This window comes from Vicugna pacos, chromosome 25 (genome assembly GCF_048564905.1).
Source record: "Vicugna pacos chromosome 25, VicPac4, whole genome shotgun sequence".
NCBI lineage: Eukaryota > Metazoa > Chordata > Mammalia > Artiodactyla > Camelidae > Vicugna > Vicugna pacos.
The window spans coordinates 30,937,143-30,960,605 of NC_133011.1; the positions used below are offsets into that span (position 1 = coordinate 30,937,143).

The following is a 23,463-nucleotide window of genomic DNA, read 5'->3' on the forward strand; positions in this document are numbered from 1 at the left end:
GTAATAATAATTTCATTAGGTTCTTTCCCAGTTAATTGAAGAACTTGTGTCCTTCCCTCGGCAATCAATAAAGCAATTTTCTCCAAGTATATACTTAATTTCTTATTAGTCCAATTAGGAAGAAAAAGCCATTCAATAATGGCTGCATCCTGGGAGACTACTCCAGTAAGAGTATGAGGAGTATGAAAAATAATTAATTGTATAGGTTTCTGTAAATCAATGTACAGTAAGTATCCAGTATTGATTTGTTGCTCAACGTACTTAAGCTCTTCCATAGCCTGAGGTGTAAATGTTCATGGACTATCAAGAGCTTTATCTCCTTCAAGAGTTCCAAATAAATGATGTAACCAATATGTTGGAATACCAATTGATGGTCGGAGCCAATTAATATCTCCCAACAATTTTTGAAAATCATCAAGGGTTTTTAATTGATCTTTACGAATTTGAATTTTTTGAGGTCTTATACGAGTTCTCTCCAATATAGACCCTAAATACGAATAAGGAAAATCTTCTTGAACCTTTTCAGGAGCCACACACAATCCAAAATTAGATAATGCTATTAAAACCTTTTGATAAATTTGTGATTTTAGTTCTTTAGTGGGGGCAGCTATTAATAAATCATCCATATAGTGATATAGAAGGTATTGAGGAAACAACTGTCGTACAGGTTCCAAGGCTCGAGCCACAAACTCCTGACATAAAGTAGGACTATTAATCATTCCTTGTGGCAATACAGTCCAATGATATCATTTGACAGGTTGGCCATGATTGTATGTAGGGACAGTAAAAGCAAATTTTGCTTTATCCTTTGGCTGCAAGGGAATGGTAAAGAAGCAATCTTTCAGGTCTATCACCATAATGCTCCACCCTTGTGGAATCATAGCAGGAGAAGGGAGACCTAATTGTAATCCTCCCGTAGGTTCTATGCATTTATTTACTTCACGTAGATCTATTAAAGGTTTCTACTTTCCAGATTTTTTCTTAATAACAAACACTGGAGAATTCCAAGGAGATGTAGAAGGTTCAATATGGCCAGCAGATAGCTGCTCAGCCACTAATTGTTCTAAAGCCTCGAGCTTAAGTGCAGGAAGTGGCCACTGCTCAGTCCATTTAGGTTTGGTAATGATCCATTTTAAAGGAAGTGCTCGAGGACGCTGAGCAGTGGCTATTAGTTTTCCGATGGAAAAGACAAGGTTACACCTAATTTTGTTAAAATGTCTCTGCCCCAAATATTAATGGGTATATTTATAATATAAAAAAAATGTTGTAATTGTAGTTCCACCTGTTGTTTGAACTGGCAATGGAGAATTACTCTTCCATACATTAGAAACAGTTCCAAGTCCAGACAATGATAAGGAGCATCTTTGTTTTTCCCAATCAGTAGGCCATTGCAATAAAGAAATTACAGAAACATCTGCTCCGGTATCCATTAGGCCTTCAAAAGGCTTTTGATTTATTAATAAAGTAAGAGAAGGGGGAGAGTCTTTAATAAGCATCTCCCAATAAATTTCCCTTCCTGTGCTACCAAATCCCCTGGTACGTTCTTTGCCAGTATTACCAAAAGGAATATAAGGGAGTAACAACAGTTGTGCAATTCTTTCCCCAGCAATTAAGGAAATGGTTTTAGATGTTTTTACTGCAATAAGAATTTCTCCTCTATAATCAGGATCAGTTATTCCAGGGAAAATCGTTAATCCTCGAAGGGCAGCACTACTTCGACCAAGAAGAAGACCGAAGGTGCCTTGGGGCATGGGGCCAAATACATTTGTTCTCAATTTATACACTCCCGCACCAGGAGAGAGAGTTACACACTTGGCAACTGGAAGATCGGCGGCAGCGCTACCTTGTGTAGCAGCCTTTAAATCAGAAATGACTAAGCGATGGCTATTCGAGGAGACTCGGGAGCCATGGATTGAGGCATTGTTGGGTTGGTAGTCCTCGGTATTGTTGTTGGGCCCCAAGGACTCAGGCCCACTGAGAAGTTTCCCTGTTGACGTGGGGGAAGAGGATTCCCATCTTTATCACTACGAGATCTACATTCATTAGTCCAGTGTCTCCCTTTTCCACATCTACGACAGGGCCCAGAAGGTTGTTGCTTGGGTATATAGCAGGAGAAGTTTCTGAAGGCTTATTACATTTGTGACATTCTTTTTGGAAATGCCCTGATTTGCCACAATTAAAACAAGTTCCCTTACGTTGGGGTTTCAAAGCAGTCGCCATTGCAGTCGCAAACACAGTAGCTGATGTTCAACCCCTCCAACACCTGAACAGGCTTGTATATATTCAGCGATACTTGCCCCCTGTCCTCTTAAAGGATTCAGAATACGTTTGCATTCCGAATTAGCATTTTCATATGCCAAGGTTTGTAACAGAATTCGAGATATCTGGTCTGTTCCCACAGCCCTCTCAACTGCCACTCTGAGGCGAGCCAAAACATCTGTATATGGCTCTGTAGCTCCTTGCATAATTTTAACAAATGACGGTTGAGAGTGACCTGTAGGAACAACTCGCCTCCAAGCTCTCAAAAAAACCTGTCTAACCTGCTGTAAATCTTGATCAGTATATTGAGCCTGAGCTTGTAAAGACCGAAAAAGGCCATCTCCCATTAATTTCTCTTCCAAGGGTCCGGGGGGGCTGTTGTGTCTGGTTTATACGAGCCTGTTTGCGAGCTTCCTCTTCCCACCAGCTACGAAGCTGTAACCATTGGGAACCTTCGAGCACAGCCTGCGCAATGGCCTCCCAATCTATGGGCAAAAGAAGCTTTGCCGTTCCCACAGTCTCCATCATTGTCAATACAAAAGGGGATTGTGGCCCATATTGAGCCACTGCAGATTTTAAATCCTTAAAAAATGTATACTCCATAGGCATATAATTTACATTTATCATTCCGGGAGGTCCAGGTTGCCGAGTTACTGGAAAAAGCTGAGGAGGATCGATAAAGCCACTAGGTGGTGCTGGAAGATCATCATCATCATCATAAAACATAGTGGCAGGGAAAGTAAAACGTCGATTTTCTCGGCCCACATCTACATCTGACATTTTGGGTTTTTCTATAGGAAATAGGGAGGCATATGAAGGCGCGGTAGGAATCACAGGCACAGTAGAAACTCTTTTAGAATCTTTTTTTGCCTGTACTTTGCTCATCATTTTGTGAAACATATCAGTCATAGTAGAAACTAGTTTATCAAGTTCTTTATCCCCCTTTGTTGCCCCTTCCTCCTTTCTTCCTCTTTTTCTTCTCCTCACTGGAATCAGAACTATCATCTGGAGGTTTAGGAGGAGGTTTCGGGGGGGAGGGAATTTTTCTCTTGACTTTTCCCTTCTAAAGACAAAGGCACATCCTCATAAAGAGCTTCAACAGGAGAAGAATTAGCTTCACTATCTGTCTCAAACAATTTTAAAGCTTGTGTTATAGCATTACAAAGTGTCCATAATCTTAAAGACAATACATTCCCTTTCTGATGTTGTTTTCTTAACTCCTTTTGGACCTGTTTCCATTCTCCTGAATTTAACTGAACTTTCGTTTGATGCCGGAACCAATAGCAATGTCGTTCAATATGCTCAAACAATTCATTGAATCGCTTTGAGGAAGCTTTAACTCCCACAGATTGTAACAGACCTTGTATTAGGTCCAAATACTGAGTTTTCAAGGAATTAGAATTCCCCATTTTAATCCCGAAAGTCCCCCTTTCTTTTTCCCGGGGTGCTTACAGTACCCTTTTGGTTTCGTCGTGCCCCACGTTGGGCGCCAGATGTTGCCGATGAAATGAATCACAGAGCTGCTGTGGTGCAAAATGTCTCCCGAGATTCGGGTTCCTTTATTTTTTATACCATCTACACAAAGGAGTAACTCTTGTCAAGCACAATGAGTAGGTAGTTTTTTGGAATTGACGCATGCGCACTACATCTAAGGCTTCCTTCTCTTAATTACATTCAGACCCTCCTGTTCCCAGGCCTGTTCCTTCTGAGGAACTAATAAACACTCTTGTTTGCAAGCAATGTTTCCCCTGGGAACGGGCAGAGTCACTGAGCAGGAATTTCTATTAGCAGACAAGTCCGGCCACTTCGGTGAAATGTCCCGCGTGCACAGTTTCTATGCTAAGTTTCCTTCAGCTCCGAGCAAATATATAAATTCTGCAGCCCAGCAAACACACAGCCAGACGCTGCCTGATTCTACTCTGCAGACTTTGGGCTGAGAAGGACTTCAGAGGCTAAGATTCCGTGATCCAGAATTCAGCTCTGGACCCGCGCTCCTGGGAGAGAAGAGGGCCCATCGTCTGCTTGTTTTTCTAGGGTATCTCATTGGAAACTAAGTCGGGGATCTATCGGTGGAAAGAAAACACAGTGAGCGGAGCCACATTTATCTCCTCCCTGGAGCCTGTTGACACACTCTGCTCGACATCAGGAGGTCTGAAGATTGGAAAGGACCCGACTCGACTGGGATCACTTCTCTACAAGACAAGACAATCACAGTCTGGTAAGTTCTAACTCGGGATGAATCAGAAGAGAAGATACTACTGCCAGAGACAGAAATGTTCAGGATAGATTCGTGAAATAAGTAGAAGTGTTTTTGTTTGGGGGCTTTTTGTTTTTGTTTCCATCATTTGACCCAAAAAGAAGGTAGTCCTTCTTCCTAAAGTTCTCATGAAAAGAAGTAGACTTCCTGGTAATGACATGCTTCTGTGAAGCCAAGGGATGTGTGTTTGACAGATCTGTACCCAGGTCTAGTCTGACAGAATCTTTTTTTGTTCCTGTTACTCTCAGTTCCACAGCCCACACTAGACAGAACTGAAAGTCACATCAGAGATTTTACATGAACTGTCGAAAAGTCTGTCTCTATTCAACACTCAGTGAATGTTCAAAAACTGAATTCTATAGAGCTGGGAAATCTTATTCCTATTTGCCCGGAAGAGGGAAGTTCAAATGAATTACTCTCATTCAGCGTGATCTGCAAGATGCACTTTCCAGTTCTCTCTACTATTTCTCTTTACAGCTAATAAGTATTTACTCGTGTCTTCATCTGTACTGCGCTGGTTTCAACTACCTCCCAGACACAGATAACTCAAGCACGTGCACCTCCAGGGCAGTTCTCAGCTCTAGGCTCCAGTCTGTTCAACTGCCTGGGGTTTATTCCTTCTTTAGTTTTGCATAAATCTTTCTTGTCTTTTTTTCAGGCTTACTGAGGTATAAATGACAAATAAAAATTCTATCTATTCAAGGTTTACAACTTGATATTTTGGGACATGTACAAACATCATCAAATAATCACCGAAATCAAACCAATAAACATAACCCATCGCCTTGCACACTACCTTTTGTATGTGTGTGTGGTAAGAACACTTAAGATATGTCCTCTTAGGTATTTCAAGTATATAATATAATTTTGTTAACTATAGTCACCATTCTGCATGTTAGATCTCATTGATTTTTCCATCCAGTATAACTGAAACCTTCGTTTGACCAACATCACCCCCATTTCCCCTGTCCCTCCAGCCCCTGGCTACCATCAGTCTCTCTGCTTCTTCTCTAAGTTTGGCTGTTTTGAGATGCCACATACAAACAAGCTCTTGTGGTATTTGTCTTTCTGTTCCTGGCTTAAAATCTAAATGAATCTCCTGTATTTGTCCTTTTCTTTGGGAAGAATATCAAGGATCTGAGAAGTTGCCCGCTTTCTCCTCCCTCCCAACTGAGCTTTCTCCTCCCCTCTCTCTGCTCCTAGCAACATGCCCTCCCTGTTTGAGAGTACCAGCAAGAATTTGGTCAAGGAGCTTGGAGACAGAGACCTGAGACCTGTCAGATTCCTGCTGAATGCCAACAAATATTGTCAGCTTGCGCTATTACGGAAGAGGAAGAGTCACTCACAGTTCTGGGAACAACCAGATGTCCCAGTTGAATACACCCTCGTGGACATCCTGGAGCCAAGTTCTTCAGTCCCAGGTAGTGTCAGCCAGGGGCAAAGAAGGCGAGGAGTGAAAAACAGGGTGTTCAGACAGAGGTGGTGCAGCCTCCAAGAAGCCCTAAGACATCACACTGGTAGATCGCAAATCAGCCTTGCCAAGAGGCGCAGGGTAAGGAGCTACGATTATTTGAGAATCTAGTAATTATCATGACCCAGGCATTTATTAATAGTACACTTAATACTTACAATAGTCTCTTGAGTTAGGAATATTATCCTTATTTGCATTAAGAACAAATTGAAACATAAAATAATCTGTTCAAAGTTACATACCCGGTAACTGGTAGGACCGGAATTCAAATCAGATCTGTCTGGCTCCAAACCCCAGACATTTCTGTTCAGTGTGCCACCTCCTGGGGCTGATGCCGTGCCTGGAAAGATGCTGCTGTGGGTCTCCTGGACCAGCCTTCACCTGACATCATCATTTCTTAAGGTTAGGGCGTTATCCCCATTATCCAGCCCCTGGGTGATTCAAACATTTGTCCTCAGCGGTAATTTACATTTAAAACATTCATCAGTTAGTTAGCTCCTCCACTGAGAGACTTACATGAACGTGTAGGAGGGCTGGGAACAATAGGACTATTATCTCATTTCCCACAGCAGCTGCTCCAGAATGAATTCTTGGCTAAACCTAAGGTCACCTTTTCTGTCCCCAGAAACTGTTGTGACAGGACCATTCCTCCTCAGTGACAATGGGATCCAGAAGCTGAAGGCGAATGCGGGCGTGGCTGTTGGGCCAGAGCTGAGTGCACCGGGGGAGGCTGCCCAGTCCCACAAGTCCTCCCTTGAGTTCCAGTTTGTTACCATCCCACCACACAACTGGGAAGCCCTCCGAAAGAGGTGAGGCCGTGGGAGAGGAAAACCTGTCAGCAGAGCCCCGGGAGGTGTGCTCAGGGGCAGAGAGGCCTCAAGCAGCTTCATTCTTCGCTGCTGAGGCGCAGAATGAAGAAAGTCACATCCCAGATCACACTGCTCCTCCCCTGTATTCATCCATTCGTTCAACTACCAGTTACTATCTAAGATCTAAGTATTAAAAACGTAATTACCCGCAACTGTGCCATTTTGTGCTGAGCATCGAACGATCACAAGACCGAGAAATCTCTCTGCCCTGAAGTCACTTACGATGCGTGTGGACAGGCGAAGGGCAGGGAGTGAGGAAACAAGCAGCGAAAAAATAAAAAGTATCATTAAAATGAGACAAAGACTCTAAAACTCTGTTTCAGTGAAGTATGCAGCAGTGTCCTGGGGCTTAACTCACCTCCATGCATATGGGCAAAGATGGGTAACCAATGATCCTCTGAGAACCAAAGAACTTCTTAAATCTTTATGCCTCTTAAAAACAGAGATGGCAGTTTAAATAGTATTTTTATGAGGGCAACACGTTGTTAAATAAGCAACTAGTTAAAGTCACTTCTAGTTTCCAGTCACTGCCTGGAAACTAGAAGTTACACTGGCATTGCCCAATTTCTACAATCCTGGTGTCTTGCAAGCCCTTAGTGGAAATGACATTTGCAAAGACTGTGATGCGAAAGAGTATCTGGGAGCTGCTCAGAGGAAAATAAAAAAAACATTTTTCTTGTTGGTATTTCTTTCCGTAGTTAAAGAGATCATTTCCAGGATCAATTTTATTAGCTAGTTCCAAGTAAAATAAGTCTGAGGTCGGAGCTTTAAATATGGAAAAGAAAAGGCAGTTGGCTATTTTTAATAAGTGGGATGCAGAGGATGTTGTGTGTTTCAGCTACAAAGGTAGTTACAGATGGTGAGGGGAGCTCGGAAGGCAAGGCCGGAGGTGAGAGAGAAGGGCTGGAGGAGGGGAGTTTATTTAGTCTTCTCTGTGGGGCTAAGAGTTGAGTTCAGACCTAAAGAATAAAAGAAGCAAGCAAGAGTGTGAGGACAGGGATCCAGAGGAGGGTTTAAAGGCTCCGAGACAGGACAGAGGTGGACGTTTTCAAGATGAGGGGAGGGAGACACTGAGGATGCAGCTTAGCTAACCAGGATGAAGGAGACAGAAAATGAGGCTTGGGAGGTCAGATGACATAGCCCTTAGACACATGGTCAGTGACTTGAACTTCACTCCAAGGCAGTGGGAAAACCCAGCACTGCATACTCTGTGATCTCCTCTACTGAGAAGCAAAGCAAGGATCTCTCAGTATTTCATGTGGCTGTCCTCCAGGGCACCAACCCAGCAGGGTCCCCGAGTAGAATCAGAGATGAGTCTCAGAACCGAAACAGAGGTGAGATTTGTCTTCAGTGTTTCAAACCTCTCATCTCCCGCCCTACAAACCCACCTACCAAGGACAGTCACCCCATCAACACCCACCAGGGCTGGTCAAGAGGAAGTCACCCAGAGTTCTCCCTACTCCCTCAGCCTTCATCTGTCTGCTCCGCCTCCCGCCCTGACTGGGCCTCCCAAGGATGGATGTGGGTTTCCCTGGCTTTGACAGGAGGATCTCCTAAGGATTGTTCTCAACCATTCAGACTTGCCTGCTTCTAGACTCTCCTGGTGAGGGGCTCTAGTGCTGGAAACCTACAAACTCCTCCTAACAGAACTAATGTAAGTTTGGAAAATGCAGATGTCTTTAACAGTATGGCATGGGTACTCTCATACCCGTGCCTCCATCAGGGAATGGGGGCCCCTCCATTGTGCACATCAGAGACGTCCTTCTTAACCTATAAGCTGGGGTCCTCCTACCGTTGAGGGCTCACGCATCGGAGTCTGCAGCCCTTCCACGTCATGAGGAGAGGAGGAGCCTGAGGAGTCATCTCTTTCACAATCTGACCCTTCCCCTCCCTTATGTTCTCCAGGAAAGTGTTGAATCAAAAGCTGTCATTTCTGAAAGAACACCTGAGCTGAAGGGACAACCTGTATGTGGTGACAGAGGCCGTGGAACTGACCAGCAGTACCACGCTGCGGGACAGAAGCTGTGTGAAAGTCGAGGGAAGCTGCCTTATTCCTTGGAGTACTTGTGTCAAGGTACCAGGTCGTCCTGCAGTGGGACAGGGCCCCAAGAGCACAGCCAGCCCAGCCCCCTTCCCAGGGGCTCTGGACCCGATCAGGACCTGTCTTCGGCGGTTGGGATGAATGGCAGCATTACTTCCCATTTCTCCTGTGCTGGGGAATCCTGACTTCTGCCACGAGAGCCCATCTAACATCCTCACTTTAGTATTTTAATATACGGGATGATTTGATATTGACAAAACAAGAAATAGATGTAATTATTTGAGATTATATTTTGCTTTGGATAAATGATAGATTCTGGAAACTCTGAAAGTGTGGTTGCTGTACGATATTCAAGTGCAGTTTTATGGCTGGAGGAAACAAGGGATCATTAGCATAAAATAAAACCTCAGCAGTTACAATATCCTGAATACTGTGAGACCCTGAGCAGAAAGTGTATAGACTCAGATTTAAATATACTTAAGCACATGTGATATATACAACTCACTCACAGCCAACTATAGCTTTTTTAATTAATTTAAACAAATTAATTTATTCAGTATTTATTCAGCATCATCTATGATTCAGGGACATAGAGTTTTGTGTGTGCACTATAATATGCTTTTGCATGCACTATGTTTTGTCTAATTTGTTTTCATTTAAGAGATCTAGGAACTAAAAAGAAAAAAAAAAACCTAGAATATGAAGTAACTTTTCCAAATTTGGTTAATTTGTCCTGGGGGAGGACCAGGTTCTAACTGGGTCATTTGATTCCAAGTCTAGTGAACAAAGTGCCTGAAACAAATACATTACTCCAGTTTGGAGGGTATTTTGGTGTTCAGCTTTAGGTTCCATCTGCTTGGGTCAGTGGACAGGACTTTGTGAGAACAGGAGGAAAAAAAATCTGTGTCCTTCACGAAGGACGACTGCTCACAGCCAGAGCTGTTCTAAGCATCCGCTCCTGGGCTGCGATGCTGTTTAACACATTTCAAGAAATTCCAGCTTAGAATTCTACGTCCAGTCAAAACAACGATCAAATCTGAGAGTAAAGATGTCTTCAGGTAATGACGGTCTCAAAAAAACGTATTCCCAGCTCCCTAGGAAGGGTGAGTATGAGGCAGGGAGGCGTTAAGTGCCACATTAATTAATGGCTAACAGAAAGGTCTTAAGTGAGGAGAAGCAGCCTCCTGCAACAGCTGAGGGTGAACTTGGACGGACGGACTTTGGGATGTGAATGCTTTAGGAGGGTGAGGGAAGGGGAGGCGAGGAGTGGGAGGAGATTGGGAAAACGAAATCCTCGTCATCCAGAGGAGAAAGGACACGGATATACTGAAGTCCGGAAAAAAATCAGATCATCGCAATATAAACATGCAATTGAGAAAGGTGAGGGCAAATATCAGACAACAGAAGGAAAAAAGTGGTAACTGGGGGTCAGGACCGGGAAGTGGGAGGGTGGGGCTGCTGGGGCCTCTGCTCACAAGCTGTCTAGTTCTGTTTGAGGGGTTGTTTTGTGGAGCCTGGGGAAGTAATTAGGTTTATTTCTTTACTTCTTTATAATGGAGGTACTAGGGATTAAACCCAGGACCTCGTGCATGCTGAGAACACACTCTACCACTGAGCTCCACCTTCCCCCACCCCTCCTCCGTTCTATCTGAGTTTTAAATCACACACATAAATGACCTTATTGCTTGGTTTCTCTCTGCAGAGTGAAGGAGAGGGAGAGGATCTCAAAGTGAGAGGCAAGATGCTGACTCTGCTGCAGGGCATGGTGATGGCCTATAAGAGGAAGCAGCTGGTTTTCAAGGAGAACGGCTGGGGTGAGTGGAGACTGAAGGAGGCAGATGGGGAGAGGGGTCTGCTTCTCCTGAGAAATAAGACGGGAAAGACCCTCCACAGGCACCCTTGGCTTCCCTCCCTGTCGGGGGAGAGATGGAGCGAGATTTTTCAGCCACCTCCAAGCCTGGCAAGACTGAAATGTTGCTACAGGAGATACGGAGACAGTCTCTCATGTGGAGACGGACTAAAGGGGCCCAGCACGGAGTATCCTTAGCTGAGCAAAGTGCATGCCTAATCCCAACCATCCCTACTCATTCAGGTCCTGCCCCCGTCAGCAGCTCACCTGGGGGAGCCACAGAGCCCTCCCCAGGGTTCCCACTATCCCAGCTGCAGCCCATAAGATAGAGCCACGTCACAGGCCGCAGATGTGACGTCCCAGTAACTTAACACAGGATTTCGTCCACATCGCTCCCTCCCGCACTAGCCTCATAATGCACAGCCCCCCAACACATGCACACTTATTTTGGGTTCTGACTCCACATCAGGGAACCACTGGCATCGAACAGCAATCCTATACCCCGGTGGGAGGGTGAGCACTGGGAACACAGCCAGCTTGGCATCCGTGGCCTCTCCTTTCCCAAATGCTGAGACCCAGCAAGAGGTCATCCCGATCCAGCTGAGGTCCAGCTCCCCACAAATCAGGAAATGCCCTCAACACACACACACACACACACACACACACCTTCCTATGGTATTCTCTCTGAAACATCTTGCCAAGGAAGGGTCCTGGCATCAGTTAGCTCCTGTCAATGGCGGCAGTGAGAAAGGGGCTGAACTCCCCGATCTTATTGGGTTAAAGGACTTTGGCTTCTGGAAAAAGGCCAGCCCTACAGAGGTTAGACAGGAGGATAGGATTCACAACTGATTTAGAGAGAGACCAGAGGGTGCTGAGGGCGCCAGGACATGTAGTGCTACTAGAGATCATGGGAAATGACAAAGTGTTATTTAGGAGGGGATGAACAGGAGCCCCATTTTCAAAAATATATTGTATAAGCGTTAGCAAGTGTGATGGACTTAGAGGAAAGAATAACCTCACAGCCTTGCCTGCAAGTCATGTCCTGTCCACTGGGGGGCGTGTGCGGCTTCCCTACACAACTCACACCTAAGGGTGAAGGGAACTAACATTCAGGACTTGCCTGTGCGGTAAACCCTAGACTTCCCTGAACCAACTCAATCATCAGGATTCAGAAAGGAACACAATGTGTAGAACAGTTGAATAATTTGCCATAGCACTTGCTGTGTAACTTTGGAGAAAATTAGAATCTGAGCGGCAGCCTTCTCATCTGTTAATGGACATGAGCCCGTGTCTCTGCAGAGCTGACGGGAGGAGTGTAGATCAGTGCCCAGCAAAGGGACTGACAAGTTTATCTTCATCCTGTCCAGTCACCTGGCTCCTTCCCCGTGAACTGACAATAAGATCAGGTCTCTGTCATCTCATAAACCCTCTTATCCATGGGTCCCCTCTAGAGGTCCCCTCCGCCTACCCACTTGCCCCTCACAGAAACTTCCTTAAGAATCTTCTACCCTCTGTGTCCTCACCCCTCCCTGGCACCCACACCCCAACCCACTGCAGGCTGTCCTCCCATGAATTCACTCCACGTGTGTCACCAAGGCACATACGCGACTACTCCCTCCTTGGGGCTCCTCCCTGGAGGCTAGGATACCACCATCTATGGGGATCCTCCGTTTACGGGCTGTTTCACGATAGCGCTCTAACGTTAGAGGGCGTGGCGACTGCAGATTCCAGGTTTCACTTCAATTATTGTTTGTATTTTAGGGGGTGGAGGTAATTAGGTTTATTTATTTATTTTTTACTGGAGGTACCAGGGATTGAACCCAGGACATTGTGCATGCTAAGAACACATTCTACCACTGAGCTATACCTTCCCCTGCCCAGGTTTCTCTTTAGCGTGTCTAATTAAGAGCATACAGAGTGAGGTCAGGGATTCTGATGCCAGCGGTCCCTGGGTCACACTGAGAAAAGCTGCCCCACCTGCCCTGGAGGAGGAAGCTGTGGGGTGGGGGCAGGGGCTAGCAGGGGCTGTAGGTGCAGGATGGAAAAGGATCCAGCAGGAACCACCTGGGTTCTCCTGACCTGGCTTCTTCCCCACCCAGACATTCTTCTCATGTCAGATGATGATACGCAGAAAACCTTTCCAGAAGGTGAGTTCCAGAGCTGGAAAGGCTCTCTCTGGACCTTGGGCCCCACTGAGCACTGACCCCCTTTGGATGCTAACAACACCTCCAAGGGGCTCTGTGCTGCAGACCCACAGGGAAACTCTCCTCCTGTCAAATAGGCTGCAAATCTCCCATCCCTTTTACCAGCCACAGACCCTTGGACACAAAGAAAGCCACCTTTCTCCTTTTAATACTGGGCTAGGGGAATGTGCATGCATGTATGTGTGTGTGCGTGTATATGTGTGTGCGTATGTGTGTGTCTCAGTGTGTGTGTTGGGGTAGGAGAGATTAACTCTTGGGGAATGAGCACTTCTCTTTATCCTCCCAGAGGGCGGGCAGCAAAGTTCAATGACAGGTGGGAATTTCAGTCAGGAAAGTGGGATCCAATCCCTCTGGGAGGTCATTTTGTACAACCTCCCACCCCCACCCCCACCCCCCTCCCCATGACTGCCTTGGCTGTCCTCACCCACGGCACTGGGTCTGGCCCCTGGTGAAGAGCAGGGTGGGGGTGGAAAGGAAAGGAGGGGGTCAGGGAAGTAGGGGCAGAGTCAGGGAAACTCAGTGCCTTCAGAGACTAACTCGGGTGGGAATTTAGTCGCTTTTTCAGACATCGAGAGCAATCGCAGCCTCCCGATAGGTGAGTGTGTATTGGAGGGGACTAGGGATGGGGTCCTAATAGCGCACATCTGAAGAGCAGGGCAGATGGCCCCTGCCTTTGCCACCATTGCCCCGGGGACTGGCCCTACTTTCTTTGAAATGGGAAGGGTCTGAGAAGGTGGAGGGATGGACACGGAAGGGGGCGGGAAGAGGTGAAGGAAGAAGGAGTGGGTGGTAGGCGGCCAGGACCCTCCAAAATGACTCAACAGTCAATCTGGGGTGTAACAAAGGGAGATGACCACTTGTGACTCTTTGCAGGAAGAACTCAGCAATGTTTTGGTCAAGGTGTGAGTGTTTACTGAGAGGGAACTGGGGGCTCCCCGGGGGGGAAACTGCAAAGCTAACTACCCAAAAAGTGGTCTGCATGCAACTTACAAAACTGAGCTCTACTTCCAAGTGGATGCTTTGTTCAGCCCCACTTATTCGTTCATTCATGCATGCATGCGTGTACCAAATTGGACTTTGTTGAGGACTCACTCGGCAAGAGGCATTATTCTGAGCTGTGGGGATACGACCATAAACCAAACAGAAATGCCTGCCTCATGGACCTTCCGTTCGCCTGACCTCCCACGCTCGGCGGGTCACCCGGGGGCCACCTGAAGTCTGCTAGGAGAAGCAGAGAACCGCCGACTCCACTCCTTGGTCAATTCTGTGCGGACGTACCTGATGCAGGCAGCTCCCTGATCAGAAGGATAGTTTATGTGTGCCGGGGCCACCCCAAGCATTTCACATCCATAAACTCATTTAATCCTCAGAGGATTCCCACTGAACAGATGTGGAAACTGAGCCCAGAAACTGAGATTCTCCCTCTAGAGCCCAATGCCAGAACTCACATTATTCCCGACCTTTCCCAGTAATGAGCGCCTGGGCATTTTCTTCCACTTCCCAGGGCCCCTTTCCAGACTTTCATCTCCTCCCTTCGTTCTGCACCCCGTCATGTGACAGCACTAGGACTGCCCATCTTTTTTGCCTTGTGTGACAGCTTCATCCTCAGAGCACAACACGCCATCTGCACACATGCTTTTGGTTTGGTAGACCAGTGAGATGGAGGTACCTGGCTTATCACAGCAGGAATGTCCTAATCAACGAATGCTTCCCACTTTCTGGTTGGCGGTGCTGCCCGAGTGCAGATTTCAAGCACCTACAAGAGGAGGTTTCCCGGGAAGTGACGGCGCTGGCCCAGCTCTCCAAGGACATTCAGGGTGCTGTTTTCCATCATCTCCTGGCCAAGCTCAAGGACCGAGGGGCTCTGCAGGACCTCGTGGACATGGTGAGGGGGTCCTACAGCTGCCTACGGCAGATCAGACTTGTGAAGGGGGCAGGGTCAGGAGATCTGGCTGCCAAGCCACGTGGGGGAGGAGGCACGAGGAGGGTGTCTGGGGTCCCGAGCACTGCCTCAGGCACGATGGCCAGGTCCAGGGCGTGCAGCCCGCGTGCTGAGGCTGCTTGGAATCTCCTGGGGGCGGTGAAGGGCCCTCACCCTCCCACCTTGGTTAATCACTTGTAGACACAAAAAACACTAGCAAAATTATCTAACAGCATTACTGCTGCTATTACTGTTGCCACTGCTGTATCAGCAGTGATGTTGGTCTCCTGTAGCTGGATCGACACTGTGATCGCGTGGGCTTGGGTGACACCGTCCCAAGCGAGACGGGAGAGGACTCAAGTAATATATGGCTCAAGTCAAGCTTCCAAATCATGTACCTCCTTGAAGCAATCGCGGGTAAGAGTGATGTGAGGGAGATGTGGGAGCCTCACAAGTTTGGCCTGTAGACCTAAAAGGAAGGGGTTAGGTGCCACCTCTCTGAAACCCTTCTAGCAGCATGACCTCCATCCTCACATCATCCCTTCTCCGAGGTCAGTGAGATAAATTCGCCGTATGACACAGAACCAGCCTAGACCTAGGGAGACTGGCCCAGGCTCATCCAGCACATCACTGGGGGTGGAGGATTCCAGGCTCCAGCCTCAGCATCCCATCCCCTGGACCATGTTATGTGGTGTCCTGGAGACCATCCCAAGGGCGAAAAGAGGGAACTTGACCTTCATGTCTAAGGGGTTTTATTCCTCCACTCCCATCACATGAGGTCTCCCAGTTCACAGTGGGAAATGAAAATCTGAACCCTCACCACTTTCTCTACCCCAATGTCCCCTGTCCCCAGTGCTGAGTGACACTCAACATGAGCTGCTGGCCCAGTCCATGGAGAAGAGGATCCTGCGCCAGCAGCGGGAGCTGGTGAGAAATCAGTCCCCAGGGGCCAGCGTCCAGGGACGGGGGTGAGGGAACCGGGGATAAGAATGATCCTGAGGACAGAGAGATGACCTAAGATTCTGCTGGGAGGGGAGACAGGGTCCTGTGTGGCTGCCAGGAGCTCCCCACTGCCTCTCCCTCGGGGGTGCAGGCCCGCTGGGGGTGAGTCTACCTCAGGAGAGTCTCTGTCTCCATGGCAACCCCTGCAGAGGTGCCCACAGTTCTAAAACAGCCCCATAGGAATACAGGTTTGGGGAGCTCAGGGGACCTGAGTGACAGCCCTGCTTTCCTCACACAGTTACCATTTGCAAATTGCTCCCTCTCCATATATACGTACACATGAGTACCTCTATGCACATAGACATATGCACATACACACACACTGCACACGCACATGTATGATTCCAAATGCCACTAGTCTGCAAGGAAATGTTAGTATCACCATTTAGCAGCTAAGGAGCCAACAGCGTGTCCAAGACCACACTGATCCCAGGACAGGCCGGGACGTGACTCTTGGTCCCCTTGACTCCATCACTTGGCCTCTTCCTTTATCCTGAGAGGCCCCTGGCTCTTGGGACAGAAGGTTTTATCTCCCGGCCTCAAGGCTGACCTGCAACACCTGACACTGTTTCTTCCAGGTGAGGAGCATCCTGGAGCCCAACTTCAGGTACCCTGAGAGCATTGCCTTCACCCTGAAGCCCGAGCTCCTCACCCCGCTGCAGGGTGAGGGGGTGGCCATCACCTTCGGCCTGCTGGAGGGGTGTGGCCTGATGATGGAGCCCAGCAGCCACAGGGTCACCTGGGACCCGGAACCAAGAAGCCCCTGTCCGCCCTGTACGGGTCCCTCTCGGTGCTGCAGCAGCTGGCAGAGGCCTGAGCCCTCCCTGGGGCGCTCGGTCCAGAGAGGCCTGGCTGCACCCCAGTCTGTGCTGTGAGCCTGCTCGGTGCTCAGGGGACCCGGGTCCTCGGCTCTCTGCCTTTCTGGTTCCAGCAGGACAGGGATCAACAGAGACTTGAGGGAACACTCTGGTGATGGTAATACTCTGTATCTTGCTAAAGGTTCATGCATTTGTCAAAACTCAACAAACAGTATGCTGAGGAAGGAAGCCTTTCACTATAAGTAAATTCTACTTCAAAGCAATGTCAACATTGAACTCTAGTTAATAATTTGCATTCTGAATTGTTTTGGGTGAAGTGTACTGATGTCTGTAACTTACTTTGAAATGCATCAAAAAAGAAGGTGAATGGACAGATGGATGGGGAAATAGGTGGCCAACGAAATGTGGCCTGATATTTTAAATAAGAGTTCTTTTTTATTCTTGAAATGTTTCTGTATGTCTGGAATTCTTTTAAAATAAAAACTACCCCTCCTCCCCAAAATTATACCCGTGTGTCCATCAATCATGGACTTGGCTCTTCCTTCATTTCAGGGAGATTCACACATATTACTAAACAGGTTACATTCTCTTTTTTGAATTCTCGAGTTCCCAGGCACCAGCTGTCCTCTGAGCCCTCTAAATACATGTTATCTTGTCCAATTGCTGCAGTCTCTCCTTTTCCCCTTTGCATCCTCTCAGATCACGGCAGGACTTTCCTGGATGTCTGATTCAGCCCTCCACTGGAATGATCAGTCTATTATTGCTTTTCTGATGTATTTGTCAGTTCAGGAATTGTGTCATTCTGATATTCAGTTTGTCTCCTTAGCTTTGCAATCCCACACTTCACTTAATCCTGTTTGTTTTATCCTCTCATCTTCTGAGGTCTTGCTTTATTGAGATTATTTTACTTAAATACAAAATAATTAAGATTCTGGGGAAAGGGGTTGCTGCAAGCTACCTTTTCTCCCTGAATGGATTCATCCACTGTCCTCCTGGCCTACAGCGTCTGCACAGATGCCCCTGGCATGAGCGGCTCTGCCCAAATTCTCGTCTGCACAAAGACAGCAGGGTAGCTCACTGAGGTTTTCTTTCCTCCCCATCACCTGAACCAAGACCTGTTTCTCGTCTGCTGTAAAGCATCGTTTCGAGCCTGTTTCTGTTGCCTAAGATCATGACATGAGGATGGAGAGGACCTACCTAGGCTCTGGGAAGTCTTGGATGGCTGGCCTGGGCTCTGTCCCGTCTTGTATGGATTTGCTGAATGCCCGTCCCGGGTTCCCTCGCCTCAGCACAGGAATTTGCCTCTCCACACACCACACCTTGAGTCTTCAGGGAGGGCCAGGTGGTGGGGGGGAGGGGCGAGGAGTCTTCACTTCCTCGAGAGTTCACCTGGCTGGCCTGGGGGAGAAGAGGTGACTCAGCGCCCGGGCAGGGCCTGCCCTTACTGAGAGCCCGGTGTGGTGATTACCTTTCACTTACAGAGCTTTGCTTCCCCAAGACGCTTTCTCACGTTCAATGTCGTCCCCACCCCTTCCCAGAAGACAAGCCCGCCCCATCTTTCCCTCCCCCATCCCACCTCCCCTCCCCTCCACGTCTCAACCAAGCAGATGAGGGGGGAAGACTTCTTTTAAAAACCTTTGGCCTTGGGTTAAGAGCTCATAAAGTGGTGCAGGGCACCTCAGCCTTCTCCTGTTCCTCCAGAGGATCTTGTCTGACTCACATTTTGTTTTCGCCTGTGTTGAAACATCCTTGAGGTTTTTTGTTTGTCTGTTTAACTCATGACAATTACTCTGGGTGCTTAACAGTCTTCTCTTTTCTCTTTCCATCCAGCAAAAAAGATAACAAAAGGGTACATTCCAGAAGTTTCTCCTGTCACGGGGGGACGGGGGGCAGAAGTGGCCAGGGAGAGCTCTTTTTTTCATAGAAAGCCCCAGGTCACCCCCTAGGCAGCCTGCGCCTCTCTCCTCCCCTTCTCTCCGAGCTGGGAGCTGGGAGCGTGGTCCTTCCCCGTTGACTGCCCTCTCCCAGCACTTCCGTGGCAGGCAGGAGACTGAAAGGTTTATCCTGGGGACCCGGCCTGAGAAAGACCTACTGCTACGGACAATCTGAGTTCCCCAAGGAAACACACAGCAGAGGTGCTCAGCTTAGGATGCACACAGAAATCAACTGGGGTGCTTCAAAAACGCCGGTGCCAGGGTTCCCCCCCACCCCCCGACACAGCTCTGACTTAATGGTTTTGCAGGGAGGGCGGCTGCAGAGCCCTTCCAAAGCTCCCGGGGTGATTCTAACCCGAAACCACGTTGCGCGCTACTGCCCTCTAGCGGGGCTCACGGTTAACCAGCACCACCCCCGGGCTCGGAGCTTCCCGTCTGATTTTTGATGCCCCTCCCCAAAATAGGAGCAGACAAGCGTCACCAGACACCTGAGAACAGACGAGACCAAATCAAACATAAAGCAACTTGGAGGACCATGCAGAAAGTATATACGCTGTGTTTTTAAAAAATCATAAACATCCTCAGAAAAATGGAAGAAAAGATACTGAAAATACTGGAAAAAAAAACAGGATGCTATTTTAACAGGAACATTGAGAGAACCAAAAAGAGCTCTCAGAAGTTAAAACTATTATCACAGAAATAAACTTAATAGGAGTAGAGGATAAAACTGAGGAAATTTCCTTAAAAAAGTAGAGCAAAGAGCCACCTCAAGGCTCCAGCATCCCAGCCCTTCCTCCCCAGGCTAGCAGGGCCCACATGGAAAGAAATGGGGGGCGCAGACCCTTGGTGGCCCTCACTCCCCCACTCTCCGCAGTGCTGAGTGACACCCAGCGCTGCCTGCTGGCCCTGTGCCTGGGGAGAGGGGTCCTGCCCCAGCAGCTGGAGTTTGTGAGGGCCTCGGGAGGGGGTGTGGGGAGGATCTCGGGGGGAAACCTCGGGTGAGCGTGCCCTGGGCTCTGTGCAGCCTCTGCTGGGTGGGCCACACTCGGTCATGCGCGGGGTTATTCACTGCGTTGGGTTCCCACCTTGTGCCTGGCCCTCTGTGAGGGCCTCAGCGCCTGAGTTAGCTCGTGCAGGCGGCCTGTTAACAGAATTCAGTGGCATTTCCCAGAGGGGTGACCCCTCCACACGGTTCACAGATTTCAGATGAAAAAATAGCGGATGGGTATCCAGACAGGGCAGGGCATGCAGAGGCTGGGAGTATTGGAAACCAGACACCAGCCAGCGCAGGGAAGCGCAGTGTTTGGGAATATATTCCTTGGCACCACAGTTCTGCAGGGAGCAAGGCCCCAGGTTCCGAGTCTCAGTTGTTGGGATTGGGCGAGCAGCCCCAGGCTCCCACCCTCAGGGTGGGTTCCACTGACCCCGGGCTTGGGAGACCTGTCTGTTTATTCTGGGTGGTTCCTTGCAGGTGGCGAGCATCTTGGGGCCAAACTTCAACCAGATGGAAGAAACAACCTTCTCCCTCCCCTGGCCGTCCTCTCCTCCCTGCAGAGTGAGGATTTGGTCCTCACCCAGAGCCTGGTGGAGCGCTGAGGGCTGCAGCTGCAGGGGCCGGGATACCAACTCACCTGGGACCCTGACGTGGTGCCACAGCTGTCTGCTCTCTACGTGACCCTCGCAGGGCTTCAGCCACTGGCCGACCCCAGCCCTGGGGCCCACCAGGCCGATGCCTGAGAAGGACGCCATAGCCTCCCCCAGTATCCCGACTCCAGGGAGCTGCCGGCCCAGAGCCTCCGTGCAGGGCCAGGACGCAGCAGCCCTCCGGCGGCCACAGGTGACTGTGGGGCTCCACCAGGGCTGGCTCACACACTCCCCTCTCTCCGTCAGACATTGGTCCCCGTCCAGGTCTGGAGGCGCACCCGTTAGATAAGGGTCCTACCTTGGATCAGAATCCTCTGAGAGGCAGGAGAGGCCTGTTCCAGAACAGCCTGGCCGCCAGTCACCGTGCAACCACCGACAGCTGTGCAGCTCTAGGCCTCGTGCTCCCCTCTTGGTGCTTCCTCCGCCTGCAAAATTACTCCCGGGAAAATGGGAGATACGAATTCCTAGCTCATAGGATTGCAGCGAAGATTTTAAAGAACAGTGCCTGGCCGTCAGCTACTACGGTGTGATGTTACCGTTAATAATAGTATCACACTGTTCTGCAAGAAGCTCGACCTTTCTTCAGCTTAACAAAGGACTTGGAAAGTCTCCCCTTACACTCAGCTTCCTGCAGCTCTCCTTCAGCCTCAGTTTTCCCATCTGTAAAAGGAGAGCGATGGGTCAAACTGCTCAGGTGTCACCCAGCTGCACACTGGGGTGCGGAGCAAGGACTGGGCCTGTTTGTGTGAGCAGTGGGGGAGCGTGCATGTGCGCGTGCGCGTAGGGGCGTGCACCGGAAGCAGCGGAGGAGCCTGAGGACGCATCAGGGACGGCACGCCAGAACCAGGGTCCCCAATTCCAGCTCCGCGTTCTTAGCAGAGCACCTAGACAGAAACGAACTAGTAATGGCATCTCAACCCAAAAGACCTGGATCTGAGCACAAATGCTAATTATCCTTATGACAAGTGTAAACTACTTGCAGCAATCCTAAAATAATCCAGAGGGCTTATCTAAATCTCTAAAGTGAGAAAACAGCCAACTGAAGTGCCTGCAGAAACAGGGTGGTGGTACACAGATAATCACGGGTAGAGTTGAGGGGAGACATGATGCAATGGATACTCTATCCCGTGAAGGAAGAGGCCCAGGGACTGGGGCAAAGGATGGGTGGAGAGATACCGACCAGGCTGTGTTTCAGAGGTAAGAGGGGTAAAAGGAGGCCAGCTTCCAGTGATGTAGGTTTTCAAATAAACCTGCTCTTGTAACCAGAGATCGGTAAACTCTGTAAAAGGCCACATAGTAAATATTTCGGCCTCTGAGGGCCATGTGGCCTCTGTCAAAAGAATTCCATTCTGCTGTTGTAGTGCGTAAGTAGCCAAAAATAATATGTAAACAAATGAGTGAGGCTGTGTTCCAATAAAATTTTATTTATGGACACTGGAATTTGAATTTCATATACTTTACACATGCCACAAAATATTATTTTGGCTTTTTGCAACCTTTTAAAAATGTAAAAACTATTCTTAGTTCAAGGCTGTACAAAAACAGGTGTTGGGAGGATTGGCCCACAGACGAGTTTGCTAAGCCTGGGTCAGAGGTTGAGAGATCTTCCCACTGATTCTCCAACATGCAGATTGTGAACCTTGTTAACTGCAAAGGCCACAGCGATATTACTTCCTCTATTTCAGCTGTGTCATTATTTTTAACATATATCCGTTCACTCCGTTCAAGAATTTGCTCGGCACCTACTTTAATTCGGGTGCTGTGCACGATCCTTGGGATGCGGAAGGAAAGCCAGACGTGGCTCTTCTCTGAGGTTCTTAGTGTCGGCAAAGAGACCCAGTTAAATATCGGAGGTGGTGGATGAAATCCTTGTAGTAGATTCTTAGGGCTGCCCTTTTAACAAATTACCCCAAACTGGGTGGCTTAAAACAACAGAATTTTATTCTCTCACAGTCCTGGAAGTCAGAAGTCTGAAACCAAGGTGTCAGCAGGGTCAGTTCCTTCTGGAGGCTCTGAGGGGGGATCTGTCCCAGGCCTCTCTCCCAGCAATTCTTGGTTCCTTGGCTTGCAGACACATGGCTCCAACCCTGCCTCCATCTTCACAGGCCTTCTGCTCTGTGTCTATTCCCTCTTCTTTCCTCTTACATTGAGTTTAGGGCCCAGTGTAATCCAGGATGGTCTTATCTCCAGGTCTCTGACTTAATTTCAGCTGCAAAGACCTTTTTTCCAAATGAGGTCACATTTTCAGGTCCCAGGTGCACAGATCTTTGGGGGAGAGACTATTGAACACATTACAATCCTCTTATTAGAAGCTGTCTAAAAGGGCATGGCTAATGTTATCCCCAAGGATTCGTCAAGGAGATGACACAGGCTGGTGGTCCCTGAAAGATCAGAGTTGCCAGACGGATGTGAGGGAAGGATGACAGGCTCCGGGGCCAGTGGACCTGAGTTATGGAAGTGTGACACCGCATGGAACAATTTGAACAGCACACAGTGGAGCCTGGCTGGAAGCAAGGTATGAAGTGGCAGAGTGAGACAAAGGCCAAAGAGGTAATCAGGGATTCCAGCATGAAAGGCTGGTCCTTGTGATTAGGCCTTACTTACTCAGAAGGTTTTGATGGAATCCTCTGGGATTTCCTCCCACAGTTAACCGTTAACTGTACCACAGCTCAGATACTCTTCTCATTAAACCAGTATGGCTGGACTAGACAAACATTAAGCAGCTTCTCCCAATCAGGACACTTAGATTTCATGAGTAAGGTTTTATGATCTTAAAACAATAGGCACGTGAGTTTCCTACCACTAGTGACACCCTGGCCTTCAATTTCTCCTGGGAAGTCCCTCCTCCACTCACTCTCCGCCCAGTATCAACGGCTGTTCTTCCCTCCACACCCCAGTTGCTACCTTCTTGCTTCTGGGAGGTACCAGTCAAGCAAGAGTATAGTCTTCCTTCTATGACTACATCCAAACAAGAGTAGATCAAGGATAAAAGTCACGTAATGACAAGGTCACTAGTCTTACTGCACTTAGCAAGATTTTAAGAGCAATTAAATAAAGAAAAAAATTAAAAGACCTAGCTCTCCCCCAAAAGAATTATGTAATTCTTATGTAATGTGTATAAGCACTCCATAAAAATACACATGGGGGAAAGCTCGAGAAGCCTAAAAACAAAACATCAGTAAACCAAGCCACAC

The 23,463-nt window shown here is 48.3% G+C and overlaps 1 protein-coding gene across 1 annotated transcript; it reads left to right on the plus strand.

Moving 5' to 3' along the window:
- Positions 1-3,872: 3,872 nt before the first annotated feature.
- Positions 3,873-16,690, plus strand: GSDMC (gasdermin C). The gene is given in 11 exon segments (XM_031690352.2): positions 3,873-4,477; positions 5,720-5,937; positions 6,613-6,796; positions 8,762-8,930; positions 10,600-10,711; positions 12,846-12,893; positions 14,696-14,835; positions 15,165-15,288; positions 15,725-15,798; positions 16,452-16,623; positions 16,626-16,690. Coding segments are annotated over 10 exon segments (1,302 nt in total). The 5' UTR covers positions 3,873-4,477; positions 5,720-5,723.
- The last annotated feature ends 6,773 nt before the right edge of the window (positions 16,691-23,463 follow it).